Below are 21,612 nucleotides of genomic sequence, written 5' to 3'. Positions count from 1 at the left end.
GTTAATGCCAAGGGCACACGGCTGGCCATAACCCCCCAACTCGTGGCCCCCAAATAGGGTTTCCTTTATCCATAGTCCCTTTGCCCCAGCATAGCTGAAGGTTTGGAGATGGAAGTTACTGAGTATAGCACCTTGCCAACTTGAGACTCCTTGTTAATTGTGGTTTTTCCTACTTAAAACTAAAAGATTGGAGCAGAAAACTGGAACGTAGGGCTGGTGAGACAGCTACTCAGGGGAAACTGCCACCAAGCCCTAGTGACCGGAGTTCAGTCCCTGGACTCCACAGTGCAAGGAGAGAACCAGCTTCCACAAGCTGTCCTCTGCCCTCCACACGAGCACTGTGGTACTGCTGTGTGTGCTCTCACACACAACACACATATACATGTGCATGCACACACAAATGGAAAAAAACTGAAATTTGACCTCCCCCTGCTCCAAGACAAGGTTTCTTTGTGTAGTCTGTCCTGAAACTCGCTCTGTAGCCCAGACTGGGTCTACAATGATGGGTCTAAGGAGAAAAACTGCCTTTTGTGCAGAGTTAGCAGGTGTAGACATTGCTACAGGACTTGTGAGGCAGGAGCGCCTACCTTGCCACTCCCCTCCCTATGACAGGAAGTACTAGTTAAAGAAGCCCCACAAAGGAACATCCTTGGCCTTCTCCTTTAGGTTTCTTAGTCTCCTCTGTTTATACCTTGGACTACACAGCCCCTCATCCCTGCTACTAGGTGGAATTTCCATGAGAAGTCAGTAGGCATTTGGGCTGGAGAGACGACTCAGTGTTAAAACAGCTTTCTGCTCTGTAGAGGTCCTGAGTTCAGTTTCAGTGCCCACAACTGCCCTACCTGGAACTCCAGCCAGGGATCTGACACCATCGTCTGGCCTCTGCAGGTCCCTGCATATGCATGGCATATAAACATGCACATGCACACACACATACACGCACATACACACACACACACACACACACACACTTCCTCTAAAATAGGCCCCGCACTCAAACTTAATGGCTGACACTTTCTTATAACTCCTGGTCTCCTTTTGTATGTTGTGGCTATATGTACAGTTTTGTTGAGTCTCCAAGATGATGATATAGAAATACAGTGTTTCTCAATGGCATTTGTCTACAGAACTTGTGTGTGTGTGTCCTATATCAGTGAGAAATACCAGCATTATGGAATTAAATCCTAGAGACTCCCACACATACCAAGTCTAATGCCAGCATTGAGGGAGTCCATCCCTATGTTGAATAGGGGCTCTGACCCAGTTGTCCTGTGAGTATGGTAGACAGCTCACTGAACGTCTGCAGTCAAAGTTCCTTGGGTTGAGTTGGGTATTTGCTCATTGAGCAAAAGTCCTGAGTGGTCATTTTCTTATGATAAATGCCAAGGAAGAGCAAAGTATGCTGGGCTGGAGTGAGAAATGGCTGTCAGTGTTCCAGTGAGATCCCTGGGAACTACAAGATGCACCATGGACCACAGTCGACTTTCTCTCTCCGTTTTCAGATAAGGCTCTGGATTTTCTTCACCTTTTGTTTTACAGAAGAGGATGTGGAGAACTTTGATGTGACCAACTTATCTCAGGACATGCTGCGAAGCATCGAAGCTGACAGCTTTTGGTGCATGAGCAAGCTGCTGGATGGGATCCAGGTGAGCCGCCCCCAGCCCGGTCCAGGGCTCCCTTAGGTCTTTTACTTCCTTACAGCCCTTCTGTGACCCACAGGGCCACCTCCTGCCAGTGTTCCTCTGCTCTTCTATTAGCTTCACTAGACACTGGTCTAGTGTCCCCCAGAGTCTGAGGAGAGCACCATGTCACCCTAGCCCTTGCTCTCACTGTGCGCCCAGCACAGGGCAGGGCTCCAGCAGCTCTTTACCACGTGCTACAGTTTTATGAATTCCTTCCTGTTCTAAACACTGTCACTAGCCGTTAGCACTGCTGAGCTTTGTTTCCTTTATTTTTAATCATGCGTCTGTGTGGGTATGTGCACATGGGTGCAGGTGCTAGTGGGAGCCAGAGGTGTCGGATCGCTGCGTCTGGAGTTTCAGGTGGCTGTGAGCCGCTGGATGTGGCGCTGGGAACCACAGTGGGTCCTCTGGAAGAGAGTGTGCACTCTTGACCACTGAGCTATCTCTCTAGCCCCTGGTCTACTTTTAAATGTGCTTCAGGGACTGGGGAGAAGACTCAGTTAATAAAGTAAACCTGAGCCTGATCCCTAGCACTGAGGAGGTGCTCACTGCACTCTGTGAACTCCAGTCTCAGTGAGTCCTGATCTCAAAAAAACTAGAGGAGGGGCGGTACCTGAGATTACAGTACCGGGCCCATGTCACACAGACACACAGACACACACACCAGCAGTGATCACACAGACAGCCTGTGTCTGCACAAGCTCTTGTGTGGTAGCAGCTGCTTTGGACTCTGCTCACCCCAGACTCTGTGTCCTTTGCAGGATAATTACACCTTTGCACAGCCAGGGATCCAGAAGAAGGTCAAGGCCCTGGAAGAGCTTGTCAGCCGGATCGATGGTAGGTTGAGAGGACAAGACTTCTCTAGCAGTAGCCCTGTGTGGCCCTCCCCAGCTCCCTTCCCAACTTGTCCTTGCAGCAACCTTGCCTCTGCAGCCCTGTCTGGGCCCCGCGGGAGGACTGTGAGCTCTGCTGTTGTCCCAAGGTCCTTCCCATCTCAGTTCTCCCACAGCTCTGTCCTAGTCGCCCCCACTCCCCTTCTCTACGGCCCCGGCCTAGGCCGTTTCCTCTACACCTTCCTCCTAGAAGGACTTACATTCTTTTACTTGTTCTTCTTTAAAACCATTGTCATGGTACTGGGTTTTCTTTTTAAAATGGTTTATTTATTTTTATTTGATGTGCATTGATGCTTTGCCTTCATGTGTGTCTGTGTGACAGCGTCAGATCCCCTGGAACTAGAGTCACAGACAGTTGTGAGCTGCCATGTGGGTGCTGGGAACTGAACCTGGGTCCTCTGGAAGAGCAGCCAGTGCTATTAACTGCTGAGCTATCTCTCCAGCCCTGGGACTAGTTTTTCTAGAGCAGTGTTCTGGCTGTGCCCTTCTGTTTTGGAACCACCAGTGGCTTCCCATTGCCGTTAGCATCCAGGCTTTAGGCTGCCCTTGTCTGTCAGTGGTGGCATAACAGCATCCTGGGCTTGATGCAGGCTCTCCATATCTGACTAACACCCCAGTGGGACTTCCCATGCTCCGAACTCCACCCCTACCCCAGGCAGATATCTGGGAGGAGCAGGCACTTACAGGAGTGACCAGGAAGCCTGGTGACAAGGACTCAGTGGCCAGAGAGATGGGTGGGGGGATCTTCCCTGCATCATGGACCTAGCAGGGGAACCTGTGACCTGATATCCCTTAGACCAATGTAGTGGCGGCTTCTTTTTGAGGGGATGGGCTTCAAGACAGGGTTTCTCTGTGTAGCCCTGGCTGTCCTGGAACTCACTCTGTAGACCAGGCTGGCCTCAAATTCAGAGATCTGCTTGCCTCTGCCTCCCGAGTGGTAGTATTAAAAGTGTGAGCCACCACCACCTGGCTTTCCAGTGCCTTCTTAAAGACTGCCATCCCCTGCAACTTCTCTCCTATCAGACCTTCTGCTCCACCCCGCAGAGCCATCCCTTCTTCCCCAGGTTCTCTTGTTATGGAAACATTCTTGGTTTGTCTTGCTCCCTCCATCTTCCCGTGGCCTACGGTCTTAGCGCTCACCTTCACGTGTCTCTCACAGTACTGTTTTGTGGTGCTCGGATGTCTTTTCCTTTGAGTCTCACTGCTTTGCCCCTGCTGCTGGCCTCCACAGTGAGGCCCGTCGCTTCCCTGAGCATTGTATGGGGCGCCTGCTGTCCTAACATCTGGGGAGCTCTGTGGCTTCCTGGCTTAGTCATCAGTTGGATTCTGGAGGACAAAGTCAGTGGTTTCTGCTGCTTGTATCTCTTTTTGTTTTTTTCTGGCCCAGGTAAATAAAGGCATGGGGTTTAAAAACAGTGGAGTCTTAAAAATGTGTACACTGGGCCAGAGAGCTGGTTCGTTTGGTTAAACTTTCTGCCAACCTGATCCTCATGGTAGGAGAGAACTGACTAACTTAAATTGTCCTCTGACCCCCACAAGACCACACACACACACCAACAAACCACACACACATAACCATACATACACACCAACCACACACACACACTTAACCACACATAACAATCACATACACGTTACCACACACACACAACCACATACACAAAACTAAGCACACACACAGTCACACACACACAAGCATGCACATGCATACACACACACATAACCAACTACATACACTCACACACACACACACCAACCAACCACACACACACATAACCAAATGTGCACCACATCTTCGTCCTTATGTACTTTCTCACCGTAAAAACTAAGACTGCAACAACAGCAGCAAACTCCTCACGTCATGGATGCCTTTACTCATGGAGTCATCTTGCTGGTCCCTCATTATCCCATTTTATAAATGAGAAGACAGTGATTTAAAGCCATCCCTCAAGGGGGCCAGAGAGGCAGCTCATTGGTTACAATCAGTTGTTGCTGTTCCGGAGGACCCAATTCAGTTCTGAGCACCCATATGACGCGGCTCACAACTCTCTGTGACTCAGGAAATCTGATGTCTCGGACTGCACTGTGTGCACACACCCACATACAGACACATACGCCTACATTTGCACACATCCACGTGTAGACACAGACGCTTACATCTGCACACACCCACGTGCAGACACATACGCCTACATCTGCACACACCCACGTGCAGACACATACGCCTACATCTGCACACACCCACGTGCAGACACATACGCCTACATTTGCACACACCCATGTGCAGACACATATGCCTACATCTGCACACACCCACGTGCAGATACATGGTTTGTTTAACTTGCTCAGGGTACTACACAGGCCCAAGGGCAGGGGCTAAGTGACAGGTGGCAGCTGGTTTCTACTAACTCTGAAGAAGAATCCACCCCCCCCCAAAAAAAAAGGAAAACCAGGGATAGTGGCATACACCATGCACTCAGAGGCAGAGGCAGGAGGATCTCTCTGAGTTTGAGGCCAGCTGGTCTACAGAGTGAGTTCCAGGACAGCCAGGGCTACACAGAGAAACCCTGCCTCAAAAACAATCTTCTGTGAGTCTCCACCTTTGCTGGCCATCTGTCGGGGAAGCTGAAGGGAAATGGCCAAGATGGCCTCCAGGGTTCCTTTCTATTAGGCCCAGCCGCCAAGTTCACCTCCTGTCCCTTGCTTCGTGGCCAGAACAGCCCCAGGAAGGCGGCAGAGGGCACATGGGAATAGCCTAGTGGGATGGTGGTTGTGCTGTGTGCCGGTGTGAGCCGTGAGCCACACTGAGGTGGTGGGACCCAAGGGCAGCCTGCAGGAGATGGGGCTGGTAAGAAACAGAACCTGCTCCTGGGCCTGAGGCCTGCTGGTGGCCCTGACTGCTGTCCCTTTCAGAGCAGGTACACAGTCACTTCAGGAGGTACGAGGTAGAGTACCTGCAGTTTGCCTTCCGGTGGATGAACAACCTGCTGATGCGGGAGCTCCCTCTCCGCTGCACCATCCGCCTGTGGGACACGTACCAGGTATGGAGGGAGCCCGTGCTCCCCAGGCTGTCCGTTTCAACTCTGTGTCCGCCGCTGTCTTCAGAAATCTTTTCAGCTCTGTCATCTAACATTTGCTCTGTCACATAGCGGGCACTGGCATGGGTTTTCCACTTTGCAGATGTCTCAGAAGTGTGAGGCCCACAGTGGCCCCTGCTGGGCTCAGAGCCCTGCCTGACTCTTCCTTTCCCCCACAGTCTGAGCCGGAAGGGTTCTCGCACTTCCATCTCTACGTGTGCGCCGCCTTCCTGATCAAGTGGAGGAAGGAGATTTTGGACGAGGAAGACTTTCAGGTGCGTGGCCAGGGGGTGAGGCCTTGGCATTCTGAGGACAGCTGTGGATGTGTGTCTGGGAGTGGAAGGGAGGGGGATTCGGGAGGCTGCCCTCCAGTGCAGCCAGAGGTCTTCTCAGTGAGGAGGTTTGTTGTCCCCAGAAGGCTGCAGAGTAGCTGTCCAGGCCTGAGAGATCCTCATGCAGCCATGAGTCACCCCTGAGACCCAGGGCATCCTGAGGAGTGAAGCAGCTATTCTCAGAGCACACGTGCTGAGGGAAGACAGGCAGCAGATGGGAGGCAGGAGGCTCAGAGATGCTGGGTGATAGTATCATTGCTTCTGGGTCCCTCGCGGTGCAGCAGGGACCCTCGGGCAGGGAAGAAGGGAGGCTGCAGTAGTCAGGGTAAGCTCACCAAGAAGGGAACATTTGAGCACAGACTTGAGGAGGGTAAAGGAGCAAGCCATGTGGCCACTAGGGTGGAGGAAATGGCCCTGTAGAGGCTTTAAACCAGCGTGTGCCTGGCTATCTAGGGGACCGTGAAGTGAGGCCTGAAGCAGGTGGCCAGTGGAAGAGTGGGTGAGGTCAGGTCTGAGATGTCAGGAAGGGCGCCCTGGTGCTCCTGGAGGGAAGAGGGGTCATAGGAGTGGGCATGAGCTTAGAGACTGCTCCGGTTTCTGGGTGGCTCCTAGATGTGGGGAGTGTGGACATGGTAGCCACCCTGGACACTGCTGTAATTCCCCAAGGGGCACTGGTCAGGGGTAGTGATAGTGGAGGTGGAAGTGGCCATGTCTGGGGTCTTCTTTGGTCTGGGTTTGGATTGACTGAGACAGATGCACGATTTCTGAGTGTAGTGGGGCGGATGTGTAGGGAAAGCAGGGTTTTGGTGCTGAGAGTGTTGAATGTGAAATCTCAGGCTGGGTGTGGTGCTCTACTGTGTAATCCCAGCATTCAGGGAAGTAGCAGGCTTCAAGTATATCTCTGGCTACATAGCAAGTTTGAGGTCAGACTGGGCTACAGGAGACCCTGTTGCAAAAGAACAGAAAGAGCTTTAGACACACAAGTGGAGATAACTAGGCAAGTAAATGTATAAATGATAGTGTTAGTGTCCCCGTGTCTAAGAAACAGGGTAGACTGGATGCATGAGTTTAGAAACCTTTGGTTTAGGGGGCTGGAGAAATGGCTCAGCAGTTAAGATGTCATAATTGTCATAATAGCAGGTAGGGAGCCCTAGCTCAGGGTGTCTGGGCTGGCAGGAGGAGGCCTAGAAAGGCCTCTGGGTGCCTGCGCATGTCCTAGAAGCATATAAGCAAAGGGGACTGACTCTTGGGGGAGAGGCCGCACCAGAGCCTGTGAGGGCTGAAATGTCCACTTCCCAGCTGACCCTGAACTTGGTCACAGAGAGCCCTGAACTTGACCCAGACTGAACTATGCCAGGTGTTTGCCAAATAGAGGAGCAGTCGGGACAGCTCCAACCAGCCGTGCAGACATCAGCAGACACCATAGAAGGCTCCGGCCGGCCAGGAACGCAGTCCGAGGGAGGACTCTGTGAGAGCGAGGGGGGTAGGTGTGTGGGAGGAGGAGAAAAGGAGGTCACTTTCATGTCATGGCGATGCAGGAGCAGGACAAAGCTGCTTGTTAAAAACAGATTGTTTATTGCAATGCTGGAGTTAACCTCGGGCTCCACGCGCCAGCAAATGCGCTGTTCTAGGAGCTGGATTCTGGGAGACCTTGGGGTTTACCTAAGACAGGTGAGGTTTACCCCTCCCCCTCCCTCATCCCACATCCACAGCCTCAGTCCTAAAGTCTGGCTCTGTATCCCACCCTGACCTCTCCACTCACTCTTGGATGTGGGGTTGGGGGTAGGTGGAGGTGGGGGCTACTTTGGTCCCATCCCATCAGAGAGTCAGGCCCCACTATTAGGCACCAGGTCCATAGTGGTTTTTTTTGTTTTTTTGTTTTTTTTTTTTTTTTTCGAGACAGGGTTTCCCTGTAGTTTCTAGAGCCTGTCCTGGAACTAGCTCTTGTAGACCAGGCTGGCCTCAAACTCAGAGATCCACCTGCCTCTGCCTCCCGAGTGCTGGGATTAAAGGCGTGCGCCACCACCGCCCGGCAGGTCCATAGTGTTAAAGTGGATTTTCAGCTCTTCTGAGCTAAGGCTACCTACACCTGCAATAGCAACCTAGGCTGAGAGAGCCAAGGGATTCCCCCTGCAGCCTCTGGTTTCCGTGCCGGACCCTTTAGCAGAATACACCACCAAGGCAGGTTGTGGACGTGAGACCCTGGGGAAGCCTTCTCAGAGGTAGTTGATTCAAACCCTGGACGGAAGTCCTGAGTTCTCTGCTCTGGGAAATTGACAGGCCTCCTGTGGGTGGTGCGACCACACCTTAGCACAGCCAGACATGTGCAAGCTACTGGAGCAGGAGGGAAACAGCTCTAAAATTCAGAAATCCAGCAATGTGTGAGCTGTGCCAGACAGTGGGCATGCTGGCAGACAGCTCCCCTAGACAGAACAAGTAACTCATTGAGAAGCACTTAGCTCCAACCTCACCCAAAACCAGGCAAAGGCTGCTCACTCTGTAGTCCAAGAAACCATCTTGTCCACTCTAGGATGGGTCAAGGCAGGTGCTCTCTGGCCTTAGATGCTCAGCACTCACATGGAGAAGCACTGAGCAAGAGGCCAAGGCCTAGGGATCAGAGCTCCTTTAAATGCACATTAAAGAATCAACAGGGAGGGGCTGGAGAGATGGCTCAGAGGTTAAGAGTATTGCCTGCTCTTCCTAAAGGTCCTGAGTTCAATTCCCAGCAACCACATGGTGGCTTATAACCATTGGTAATCTCTTTTGGCCTGCAGGCATACACACGGACAGAATATTGTATACAAAATAAATAAATAAATAAATAAATAGGAATCAACAGGGAGTCATGGGGCTGCTGTCAGTCTCAGGGAGCTTCTCATTCTGTCTGTGCACGAGCTTTGGAGATGCCCACCCTACAGAGGACCTCTTCTAGGAGAGAATTGAGGCTTCGTTTTTATTTATTCACTTTCAGATAGGGTTTCCTAAAGCCCAGGCTGACCTCAAACTGACTGTAACCAAGGATGGCTCTGAACTTCTCCTCCTCCCACCCTACCCCACCCCGGGCTGCCAGAATGCTGGAGCTGCAGGGGTGCACAACAGCCTACCCCACCCCAGGCTCCCAGAATGCTGGAGCTGCAGGGGTGCACTGTCAGGCTTAGGACGTCAGAATTCCTAAGTAAAAGAGTGGGAGGCGGTGGGAGGTACCCGGCCTGGACCACAGAGCAGGCAAATAAGTCCATCCTGACTCAAGGGCACAGTTGTGGACCACTGGCCAAGTGCAGGTCCTATTCACATACACTTGGTGGAGTGCCACTTTGAATCCTGCCCAGAAGAAGGGTGGAGGGAACCATGGGAAAGGAGGGTGTAGCACGACTAATAAAAACCCAGAGACAGAAACTGGGGTTTGGCCTGAAGTTCAGAAAAGCAAAACAGCCAGCCACTGGCTCTTACCTCTACCTTAGCCTGAAATGTCGATCCAGGAATCTCAGAATGAGACTGAGACTGAGAGCTGTCTCCTCCCTTTTTATATTCCTCTCTAGGGCTGGGATTAAAGGTGTCCACCACTGAGATTAAAGGCATGCACCGCCTGGTTTCTATGGCAAACTAGTCTAGCTACTGGGATTAAAGGTGTGTGTCACTACTGCCTGTTCTGTAAGGCTGACCGGTGGGGCTGTTTTACTCTCTGATCTTCAGGCAAGCTTTATTTATTAAAATACAAATGACATATCACTACAAGAGGGTCTTCCTGAGAAAAGCCAAAGCTCTTAGACATGCGGACAAGAAGCCATTAAGGGAGACCCCTCAGGAAGTCTGTGCTGAGCCATATTCAGGTAGATGCTCATTACCGTATTCTTACCTGAGTCCACTCGACATCTGCAAAGAACATTTGGACAGTGTGGTGATTCTGTACATGATATTTTACTTCATCAGATAGTTTGCCACCTTTTTATTGAAAAAAAAAAACAAAAAGACTTTCTTAGTTTTTCAACACTGGCAAGCTGCTGTAGGGCAGGAAGCAGGCAGAGGTGGAAAGCTGCAGTTCCAAGAGCTGCCACGAGGTGGCAGAGTGGCTCCTTACAGCTAATCCTCTTTTTTTTTTTTTCTTTTTTTTTTTTTTTTTTTGGTTTTTCGAGACAGGGTTTCTCTGTGGCTTTAGAGCCTGTCCTGGAACTAGCTCTTGTAGATCAGGCTGGTCTCGAACTCACAGAGATCCGCCTGCCTCTGCCTCCTGAGTGCTGGGATTAAAGGCATGCGCCACCATCGCCCGGCGCTAATCCTCTTTCTGTGCTTGATCAGGGATAGAATTTATTGAGAAGTTTCTAGAAAGCTTCTACTAAAGCTAGAGTTAGAACTCAGAGGTGGCTCCCATCCCAGAAATGGCGCCCTTCTCCCGAGTACCACTCATGTTGGTTGGTTTTGCTTGCAAGTTACATAAAAGCATGGAATCATTATGGAAATACTAGAAGTTGCTGGGATCAAACTCAGGGTCTCCTGCTTCCCAGGGGAGCACTTTACCACCTTCTCCCCAGCCCCAGGACTATTCTTTCTTTAATTAGAAAAATAAGAATGTCCCAGTTTGGTTCCCAGTACCCACATGGTGGCTTAAAACCATGTATCTCCAGTTCTTTGTGATCCGGTGTCCTTTTTGACCTCCAGCAGGCACCAGGCACACACATGGTGCACAGACATACACACCCAGACACACAGATACAGACAGGGCATGAAGCAGCAGCAACAGTAATTTGATGACTGAAGTCCCATGTTCATTGTTATTTTGATGCTATCCCTTCAAGGGCTACTTCCATAGAGTTGTTTGTGGGGTCAGGGCTGAAGCCGAGTAATGGTTGCCAGGTAGAGAAGAGAGAGTGTCCTGGTGACAGGTTACAGGACCGGTGCAGATGAAGATGGGGGCACGAATGTCCCAGTGACAGGAAGGGTGCAGGTGGAGACGGGGGCGTGGGTGTCCCCGTGACGGGAAGGGTGCAGGTGGAGATGGGAGCATGATGAGCATGAAACAAGTGGGTGTGGCTGGGTGGATGTGTGTGCAGGGGGAGCAGTGAGCAGCCTGACAGAGAGCTGAGAACTGGGGCTCACCATTCAGGCCAGGTGCTGGCAGCGGATGAATATGTTCTGCTAGTTACCAGTGAGATAGGGATACATTAAATGCAGGGGTTGCAACTCTGCAGTCTCAACAAGAATGATTTTAAATGAAGAACCCAATTAAGGATCTAACAAAAGGAAGGAGATAGGTAGATCAATTGCTTCTTTTGAAATATTCATTTGTGAAGGCTGAGTAAAGAACCATGAGAATTTTCTCTTTCTCTCACATACACATGCACACGTGTACACACACACCACCACCACCACTGTGACACTAGTTTTCTTTGTATTGTTTCAGTTTTAGTGTGAGTGCTGCAGAACAAGCCAGAAGGCTGTCGTTGGCCACAGTGCTAAAAAGACTATACTTGTTTGTTTGTTTGGTTGGTTTTTTGAGACAGGGTTTCTCTGTAGCTTTGGAACCTGTCCTGGAACTAGCTCTTGCGGACCAGGCTGGCTGGCCTTGAACTCACAGAGACCTGCCTGCCTCTGCCTCCTGAGTGCTGGGATTAAAGGTGTATGGCACCACCCGGCTATACTTTTTTTAAAAAATATTTATTTATTATGTATACAATACTCTGTCTGTGTGTATGCCTGCAGGCCAGAAGAGGGCACCAGACCCCATTACCGATGGTTGTGAGCCACCATATGGTTGCTGGGAATTGAACTCAGGACCTTTGGAAGAGCAGGCAATGCTCTTAACCGCTGAGCCATCTCTCCAGCCCCCGGCTATCCTTTTTAAGTGATTAAAGAACTAGCATGTGATAGATGAAGCCCTGAGTTCAACTTCCAGCACTGGAGGAAAATGTGCTTACTTTATGAAATAATTGCAATGAAAACTTCTAAAAAAGAAACACACAAATCTAGACATGGAACACACATCTGTAATTCCAGGTTGCAAGTTGGAGGCAGGAGGATCAGAAGTTCAGAGTCATCCTTAGCTACATAAAAAGCTCAATACTAGTCTGGGATATACGAGATCCTGCCTCAGAAAGTAAAGCAGGGCCTGGAGCAAGGTTCAGCAGTTGAGAGCAGGCCCTGCGCTCAGAGGGTTCAGATTGGACCCCAGCGCCGTGTCAGGAGGCCTACAACCTGCTGTAACTCCAGCTGCACAGGATCTCGTGCCCTCTATGGCCTCCGTGGTGGTACAGACTCACACACACATTCACACAAAATCTGGGGCCCGGAGTTGAGAGTACTGGCTGCTATTCCAGAGGTCCTAAGTTCAATTACCAGCATCCACATAATAGCTCACAACTGTCTGTAACTTATTTCTAGTACTTCGGACACCCTCACATAGACATACATGCAGGCAAAACATCAATACACATAAAATTAAAAATTAAAAAAAATCTGATGCCAGAGAGTGTGGTGCATGCGTTTAACCCCATCATTCTGGAGGTAGAGACAGATGGATCTCTTAGTCTGGTTTACAGAGTGAGTTCCGGTATAGCCAAGGATACACAGAGAAACCCTGCCTCAAAAAACCAAAATAAATAAAATCTAAAAAAGAAAAAAGTACAATTAAGAAACAGATAGATCTATTGAAACGGTCTGAAGGGATGCCCCCAGAGCAGTGGTTTTTGTTTGTTTGTCTTGATTTTTCTGGGTTTTTTGAAATTATTTTATTTTATTGGTGGTGTAGCTCATATGTATAACTGTGTGAGGGTGCTGGATCCTGGAGTTACAGACAGTTGTGAGCTGCCATATGAGTGCTGGGAATTGAACCCGGATCCTCTGGAAAAACAGTCAGTGCTCTTAACCGCTGAGCTATCTCTCTAGCCCCTTGTTTTGGTTTTTCAAGACAGGGTTTCTCTGTGTAGCCTTGGCTGTCCCTGAACTGGGAGCGAGTTTATTCTACTCTGCTTTTTTTTACTGTGATCATTCTCTGCTCATCATATTTGAGAGAGGCAGTGTTGTGTGTGGGAGACTCTGGAGGGTTTGAACTCCTGGACTGAGCAAGGGACCCAGAGCTGCAGGATGTGTAGGAGGCAGAAGACTAGACCCTGGGGTTCATGTGGCCCAGGAAGAGGGCCCCATTCCAGGCCCTGCAGCAGGGTCTTCTGGGCTTCCCTCTGGCTGCAGACTGTAAAGAGATGAAAGGCCTTCCTTGCCTTGCAGGGCCTCCTTATGCTGCTGCAGAACCTGCCTACGATCCACTGGGGCAATGAGGAGATCGGGCTGCTGCTGGCTGAGGCATACAGACTCAAGTACATGTTTGCAGACGCCCCTAACCACTACCGCCGATAGGTGCTGTCTCCCCCGGGGACCCAGACTGCCCCCATCTCTGATGGCAACTTCATCACTGTGGCCACTGTGCAAGCCGTGGACCCCGGCCAGGAACCACTCCTGCTGTACAAAGCTCACCCCCGGCACCACCGCCCAGGTCTTAACTTCACAGCATCCGCCACGTCGTGTCTCTGGATGTGTCTGGGACCACTGTCAGTATTCTGTGCGTGTGGATGGGCAGAGGAGGAGGTGACGCTGGACACAGAGTAGGCTCCAGTTTGCCCCACACTGCCCCTCCAGGCACCGCTGGCTCTGCCCAGGACCCAGCTGGTGTGGTTTTCTTTTACTTTGTTTTCTTCTTTTTAACAGGAAAACACAAATTCTCATCCCACAGCATGGGGTATTACGCTCTCGTGCTGTTGCTTTGTGTGACTCATTTGATCTGGTCACAGGTCAGGGACACTTTATGTTTTCAGAAGACCCTGGCCCCACCCTTCTCCCCCTCACTCCCTGCCTCCTCCTGCCCCAGCTGAGCCAGTGAGCGAGCCCTTCCTTCTCAGGTGGAGGAGACACCGTGTTTGTTCATAGCCCTGAGGAGAGGCCTACACGCAAGGGCTAGGGATTGCGTCTCCCCTTTCCTCATCTATGAATCTCACATGGTGTGCATGTGTCTGTGTGTGCGTGCGTGTATGTGTGTGTGCTGGAATGATTGTGGGTGTGTGTGTGTGTGTGTTTGTGTGTGCAAGCCCATCAGCATTTTGCCACGTCTGAATTTGTGTTCAGACGAACCCATCAGAACCATTTGGGAAGGACCCAAGGGACCAAGCATCTGATGGTCCCTTGAGAGGGACCAGGGCAGAGGAGGGAGAAAGAGGATGGTTTTGTTTTATTGTTTTCTTTTTTCTTCATCTTCTTCTTTTTTTTAACCACCTCTTCAAGCCCTTTTCAAGGGTGAGCCACTCCAAGATATTATGTATAAATTGTGTTATTATGTATATGGGTAAAGGTGTACAAATCTATGTCCTCTTTGTAGCAGATATGATTTTATATTTATAGTGTGCATTGACATGTGAAAGCAATCTAGGTCATTAGCACAGATGAACTTGCTGGGTGGGTAGCTTAAGTGGAGGGACCTGGGGGCCCTCTGGAGGATGTGGCCAGCAGACATGCTGTCACTGTCTCCGCCTTCCACTTCCAGTCCCTCCTTGTGCCTCTGTGAACACCTGGCCTGTCCTTCCCCTCTTCCATGGCAGAGCTCCCCTCTACTCACCCCCAGCACCTCCCCAGGAAGGACCACAGAGGCAGAAGCCCCCCTCAGGTTTTGTGGCCCCATCCTTTGGCTTCCCCTGTATAAGTCAGCACTGTGGTCAGGACAGAGGCTGGCTGACAAGTCCGTGCCAAGAGAAGGGATCCCTGTGTGTCCCCAAGAGGGGGACCTCTTCCTAGAGTGGCACTAGGTGTCCCTTGTCACCATCACACTCCCCACAGCTCATGAGGTGTCTGACCCATGCTCGAGTTTTGGTGTATGGTGGAGAGAGGCGGTGTTCCTGGCGGTGACACCCTGAGGTCACTTGCCTGTGTCACTCCACCGGCAGGCCACGCCTCATTCTTGTGCGTTAGGTCCCTCATCCAAGCTGTTTCTCAGGCGTTCTTCCCCGTTCCCCAACCACCTTTTTGTGTGCCTCAGTAGTCTCCACAGAAGGGGGACTCGTGGCCCTCCCTCAAACAGATTAACTAAAGAAAGACACTTGTGTTCCCAAGTGGTGGTTTTATTTTTTTAGTTTTATGTTTGTATGGGAAATTGTGGATAAAGTGAGTGGATTGTAAATAAATGGTGTGTTTCCTCCTCCATCGTGAGCTTTCGTCTCATGAGGTCCGGAGCCCGGAATGAAGTGTCTTCTTTTTTCCCCTGGGTTTTTCTTGCTGGGGGTGGGGGTGGGGTCAAGGGCTAGAGAAGTGGTCCCATGGTTAGGGATGTCTACTCTTCTTCCCCATACCCACCTCAGCTGATTCACGGTTGCCTATAGTCCAGCCTGGGGCTGGGGGGCGGGGCGTCACTCCCTTCTGCCCTCTGCAGGCAATATACTCATGTAGCTCACATGTGCGCGCGCGCGCGCGCGCGCACACACACACACACACACACACACACACACACACAAATCTTAAAAAAGAAATGGGGGGGGGTGGCTGGAGAGGGAGTCCAGAGGTTAAGAGCACCGGCTTCCAGAAGTCTTGAGTTCAATTCCCAGCAACCAGATGGTGTCCTAGAACCATCTATAATACCCTCTTCTGGCATGCAGAATATTGTATACATAATAAATAAATAAAATCTTTTAAAAATGAAAGAAAGAAATGGGGTTAAGCCTTGTATAGGCCAGCAGCATTCCCAGGAGACATCAGTAAAGGCTGAGCCCCTACTCTCAAGAAGAGACTGCCAAGTGAGTAACCTGTTTCCTCAGGGAGTGCTGGCAGACTGACCTCACGTGGTCATGTGTAGCACTGTGGCAGAGCCTTTATGTGGAGTATTTCTCATGTCCGAAGGAGTGCACCTCATGAGGAGGTGAGAGAATGAACTGGTGTTGGAGCGGCCCCTTGTTTGTCCTGGGCCACCTGGCTGGCTTACACCTGAAATAACCACACAGAAACTGTATTAATTAAAACACTGCTTAGCCATTAGCTCTAAATTCTTATTGGCTAACTCTTACATATTAGTTTAACCCATCTCCATTAATATGTGTATTGCCACATGGCAGTGGCTTACTGGAGATTCTAATCTGCATCCATCTCAGGCAGAGGATCCATGGCATCTCTTACTCTGCCCTTCTTCCTCCCAGCATTCAGTTCTGTTTTCTCCGCCCACCTAAGTTCTACCCTCTCAACTAAGCCAAGGCTGTTTCTTTATTCATTAGCCAATTAAAACAACACACAAACAGAAGGAACTCCTACACCAAACCAGGACTTCCTGCTAAGAAGCACATGTCATAAGGAGGTGAGAGAATGAGCCTGGGCTTCCTGTTGGAGAAGGTGTTGGGAGTACCAGGTTAAGTTTTCATGAGTGTTTTTTTTTCTTTTCTTTTTTAGCCCTGACTCTCCTGGAACTCACTTTGTAGACCAGGCTGTTCTCCAACTCGCAGAGACCTATCTGTCTCTGCCTCTGTAGTGCTGGGATTAAAGGTGTGCTCCATTGTTTACAGCCATACTTTTTTTTCTTTCCTTCCCTCCTTCCCCTGCCTCAATTTCCTCTCTTCTTTCCTCTTCTCTATCCCCCCACCTCAGTCCTGGAGATCAAACCCAAGGTTTTGTACATGCCTCATAAACACCCTACCAGGGAGCTACACACACCCCCAGCGGTTTCTGTAGTCCCCAGAGAGCCTACTCAGGGTGATCTAGCACAGTTATAAAGCTTCCCAGGCCTACATTTGACATTGATAACTCTGTATCACTTGCAAAGTCAACAGCCAAGAACTCACACTGAAGGAGAGGAAAACAAGAAGGTATTCCAGATTTGGAGTTCCCACTGCCCCCATTCCTTAATAAAATCAGATGTGCAGTAAATACTTGAGCTTGAAGCTGATCCTCGGCACGCTGACGGATTTGTCAGCAGGCTCCAGAAGGAAAAGGAATGGGGTAATGTACTGAGCTGATTTTGAGCACTTTCAAAATCCCCACCTTAGTCAGATACCTCCAGAATGGAGGATACTCGATGACTCATTATAAATACTTAAAATAAGCTTGATTAAAGGAGTCAGAAACGTCATACATCTCTGTTTACATAAAACAGCATTTAAGGGACTGGAGAGATGGCTCAGTGGTTAAGAGCACTGACTGCTCTTCCAGAGGACCTGGGTTCAATCCCAGCACCCACATGGCAGGGGATCTGACACCTTCACACCAATGCACATAAAATAAAGTTAAATAAATCATAAAAAATAAAAAAACAGCATTTAGTATACCCGTTCGAAGCAGAAGCACACATCCCCAGGGGGGGAATCCTGGCTCGTCAGCGTTTAGGTAGAGGAATAGCTAGACCAGCAGGCATTCACTGGGGTCTATAGTTTTCTTTGATTGATTGATTGATTGATTGATTTTGTATACAATATTCTTTCTGCGTGTATGCCTGAAGGCCAGAAGAGGCCTGAAGGCCAGAAGAGGGCACCAGACCTCATTACAGATGGTTCTGAGCCACCATGTGATTGCTGTGAATTGAACTCAGGACCTTTGGAAGAGCAGGCAATGCTCTTAACCGCTGAGCCATCTCTCCAGCCCTAGAGTTTTCTATTTGATTGTAGCTGGCTGGGGGCACATTTGGAAGGAGCCATCAGGTAGTATTTCTTACATTTCAGCTTGAATCTTTACGTTTGGGGGTAGGGTGCAGAAGAGTGGAGGAATAAAGAGTTGGATAAAAGGTAGAACCCCCACAGACTATAGAGCCCTCAGTCCTAGCCCCTGCTCCCTCCCACCAGACACTAGGAGAGGTAAATGCAGGCTTGCCTTGTAAAGCCGGCCTGTGAGATGAGAGAATCGGGAGGATGTTGGAACTCGGCTTGACACGCTACAGCTAGACTCCTTCTGGCCCGGCTCAGTCTTTCAAGACTAAAAAAGCCAATGCCTCACCTCCCCTGAACCCCACGCAGGGAAACCACCGTTCATATCATTAGCGGAGCTGCAGCCCAACATGGATCCGCTCCTGCGGTGAGGTGAGGGTTTGGGATGTGGCTCAGTAGTCTTGTCTAGACAACAATAATAATATAGAATAAATAAAATAAAAGTGAAGATACAGCACAGGGGTTGGGAGGTGTCCACTGCAGAAACTGGGTCCCTCAACAGTACCCAGCAGTGATCAGGTGTCTACCAAGGACCGGGAGCATCTCTCTGACAAGAATTAGTCATTCAAAGAGCTCCATAAGTGAGCGCTCTTGTTGTAGAGACATGGAGGTCCTCTTTGTTGTCTAGCTTCTCTGGGGTTGTGGCTTGTAGGCTGGTTTTCCTTTGCTTTATGTCTAAAAGCCACTTATGAATGGGTACATATTATATTTGTCTTTCTGGGTCTGGGTTACCTCACTCAATGTGTTTTTTTTCTAGAGTCATCTATTTGCAAGCAAGCACGTCTTTTCCATCCACCCCAGGTTTACATTCTACAGAGGAGTCCACTGAGCTGTGCAAAGGATACAAGCAGGAAGTAGTTGTGGTCTGGGGAGGGATGGCTCAAGGGACAGTTGTCTGAAAAGAACAGTATCGGCTCAGGGCACCGAAGGCCAAGTTCTCAGCACAAAGACCCATGGGAGAAGAATGGCAGCTTATAAAGGACCAGAGGGAAACCCTGTGTTAGGATGAGGTGTTTAATTTGAATTGGACATGGTAATTAGGCCAGCCAAAGGGGGCTTTTGATGCTGGATTTCAATACTTTGGTAGCTGGACTTTGGTTGTCAACCTCAGGAGGAGGAGGAAGTGGCCATATAAGGGAATAGACCCTGGTGGCTTCTAGCAAGGCTGAGGGAGGAGGGAGAAGGCAAGGCCTGCCAAGCCATATGCTCGACTGACCTTTTTGTTTATTGTTGGGTCGCTGGGTGTTGGGTAAGTGGGTGTCATTCTCCGCCTGCTTTCTGCAGACTTTGGGGCATTGTTGTTAGGGGATCCAGGGAGGCTGAGTTGTTGATGAAGGCTGGGAAGAACAGGGCTGTGCCAGCCAGTGTCCAGGTTCTATGGGAACATATGAGGCTAGGGGAGCGTAGTCTGCGAGCTGGACCAAGATGCAGATCCCAAGGGGACAGCCGAGGCTGGCGCCGGAGTTGCTGGAGAAGTCTGTAGTTGATTTGTAATTCGTTCAGACAGATGTGCAGTAAAGCAGTTTAGAAAAAAAATTTTATCTTGGATGTACATCTGACACTGTTAGGTTCAGAACATTTAGGCCGGCTGTATCAGGTCAACTGGGGAAAAACTGCTTGTATGGGGGAGAATATAATTTGAGAAACTTCCATTACATCAGAATAGGTTTTCCTGGGGTGTTTAGGTGGGTTCTGAAATTGAGATATTTTAGGAACATGGATGATTGGGAAGGCTCTTGGCAAGCAGTGAGGGGCCGTCTATTGTTTCAGGTTTTGGGGGTTGCTGTGGAAAGGTTGAGGAAATTTAACTATGGTTACCAAAGGGGGACTTGAATGGTTAAAGGGACAAGCAGCCATGGGTGCCGCAGCCAGCGCAGCCTGGATGCCTAGACTGGCCGTGTGTGTGTGTGTGTGTGTGTGTGTGTGTGTGTGTGTGTGTGTGCGCGCGCGCGTGTGTGTGCGTACGCCTGTGTGGGATTGCGACACGGAGGCTTCTTTTCAGGTGGAAGAACCTCAACCTTTATCCCCCAACCCCCCCCCCCCCCCCGCTCCCTTTTATACCTCTACTGCCTCTGTGGAAAACCACTGGCCAGAAAGAACACAAATATCCTTGTCAACCACAAGGAAGTTCTGCTGTCAGTCAGGGGGAGTGAGGGCAGCTGGATCACAACAATGGGGAGATGGGGCAAGGCAACTCGGGTATCAGCAGCTAGACACAGACAGACAGCAGTGGAGATGCACTTGGGAGACAGGGGCAGGCAGATTTCTGTGAGTTTGAGGACAGCCTGGTCTACAGAGCGACTTTCAGGACAGCCAGGGCTGTTACACAGAGAAACCCTGTCTCAAAACAAAACAAAACAAAAAGCAAACACACACACACACACACACACATAATTTAAATGAAATCTTTAAAATCTCATTGATTTTTTTAAAGCAGTGGTTAATGACAGTGTATGTCTTATGGCCTTCAGGGGCATGTGGTCGTGGGGCAGGGACTGTGAACCATTTGACCATTTGTGATCTTGGTATCTGTGAAGGCTGGCTCAGGGTGTCCTCTGATGGATACCCAGCTCCGTGTGTACGGAAGGATCCTTAGGTGAAACTACAGGACTGGTGCTGGGGATCCAGCTCAGTGGGTAAGGCGTGTGCCACAGAAGCGTGAGGACCTGAGTTCGACTCCCCAGAACCCTGTGAAAGCCTTGTTCCTGTGGCAAGATGAGAGGTGGCGGAGAGGCCCTGGAAGCCGGAAGGGGGCAACAACAGAGAAAAGTCTCAAGGTGGACAGGTGAGGTGTGACACCTGAGGTTGTCCTCTGACACACACACACACACACACACACACACAATAAATTTAACAGCAGAGTCAGGAATGGTGGCTGTAATACCAGCATTTGGGAAGTGGAGGCAGCTTGGGTTGCAAAGCAACCCTGTCTCAAATAAATAAATAAATAAATAAACAGATAGATAGATAGATAGATAGATAGATAGATAGATAGATAGATAGATAGATAGAAATCAATGAAACAGAACCTATCAGATGGCTCAGCAGGGGGAGGTGCTTGCCACCCAGCTTGATGACCTAAATTTCACCCCCCAGGATCCACATGAGGGAGAACTACAAACTGCCCTCTGCCGGTCACACTCATGCCCCCCCATGTCTATACATAAGAGATAAATAAATGTAAAGTGTTTAATGAATAAAATGAAATGTATATTTATATACACTGTGTCTTATGCATATTCTCCTATACTCCAATTGCATGTATTTATTACTTCTTTGTGTGTAGGGACACATGTGGACGCCAGAGGACAGCTGACAGCTTATGGCATTCGGTTCTCTCTTCGCAGCAGGTGTGTTCCAGGGGCTGAACACAGGCCATGAGCTTCTGTAGAAAGCACTGTTACTGAACCGCCTTGCCAGCCCTCATCTACACTAGACCAGTGGCTCTTAACCACTAATGCTTCCTAATGCTGCAGCCCTTTAATACAGTTCCTCATGTTGTGGTGACCACGACCATAAAATTATTTTCATTGCTATTTCAGAACCGTAATTTTGCTGCTGCTATAGCTCTCAATGCAGACACCTGTGTTTTCAGTGGCCGTGGGCAACCCCTGAAAAAGGATTGAGAGCTGCTCTGAATCATCACCTAATACAACGTGTGTGCTGTGTGAGCAGTGCTTTTAATGACAAAGTTGAGGGAAAAACGACTAGAAAAAAGTGTACATATTCAGCCGGGCAGTGGTGACGCACACCTTTAGTCCCAGCAACGGGAGGCAGAGGCAGGCAGATCTCTGTGAGTTCAAGCCCAGCCTGGTCTACAAGAGCTAGTTCCAGGACAGGCTCCAAAGCCACAGAGAGGGCTGGAGAGATGCCTCAGGGGTTAAGAGCACTGACTGCTCTTCCAGAGGTCCTGAGTTCAATTCCCAGCAACCACATGGTGGCTCAAAACCACCTATAATGAGATCTGGTGCCCTCTT

The 21,612-nt window shown here is 49.8% G+C and overlaps 1 protein-coding gene across 1 annotated transcript in view; it reads left to right on the top strand.

The window, feature by feature from the left end:
* Tbc1d22b (TBC1 domain family member 22B) overlaps positions 1 to 15,193 on the top strand; it is a 48,805-nt gene extending 33,612 nt beyond the window's left edge. Inside the window, exons 9-13 of the mRNA XM_038342755.1 lie at positions 1,540 to 1,646; positions 2,444 to 2,519; positions 5,489 to 5,616; positions 5,832 to 5,927; positions 13,203 to 15,193. Of these exons, the coding sequence (XP_038198683.1) occupies positions 1,540 to 1,646; positions 2,444 to 2,519; positions 5,489 to 5,616; positions 5,832 to 5,927; positions 13,203 to 13,331 (536 nt within the window). The 3' untranslated portion in view covers positions 13,332 to 15,193. The remainder of the gene's footprint in view (positions 1 to 1,539; positions 1,647 to 2,443; positions 2,520 to 5,488; positions 5,617 to 5,831; positions 5,928 to 13,202) is intronic.
* Positions 15,194 to 21,612: the final 6,419 nt, after the last annotated feature.

This window comes from Arvicola amphibius, chromosome 9 (genome assembly GCF_903992535.2).
Source record: "Arvicola amphibius chromosome 9, mArvAmp1.2, whole genome shotgun sequence".
Taxonomy (NCBI): domain Eukaryota; kingdom Metazoa; phylum Chordata; class Mammalia; order Rodentia; family Cricetidae; genus Arvicola; species Arvicola amphibius.
Note: the sequence above shows the minus strand (reverse complement) of the source record. Positions and strands in the feature narration are given on the sequence as shown.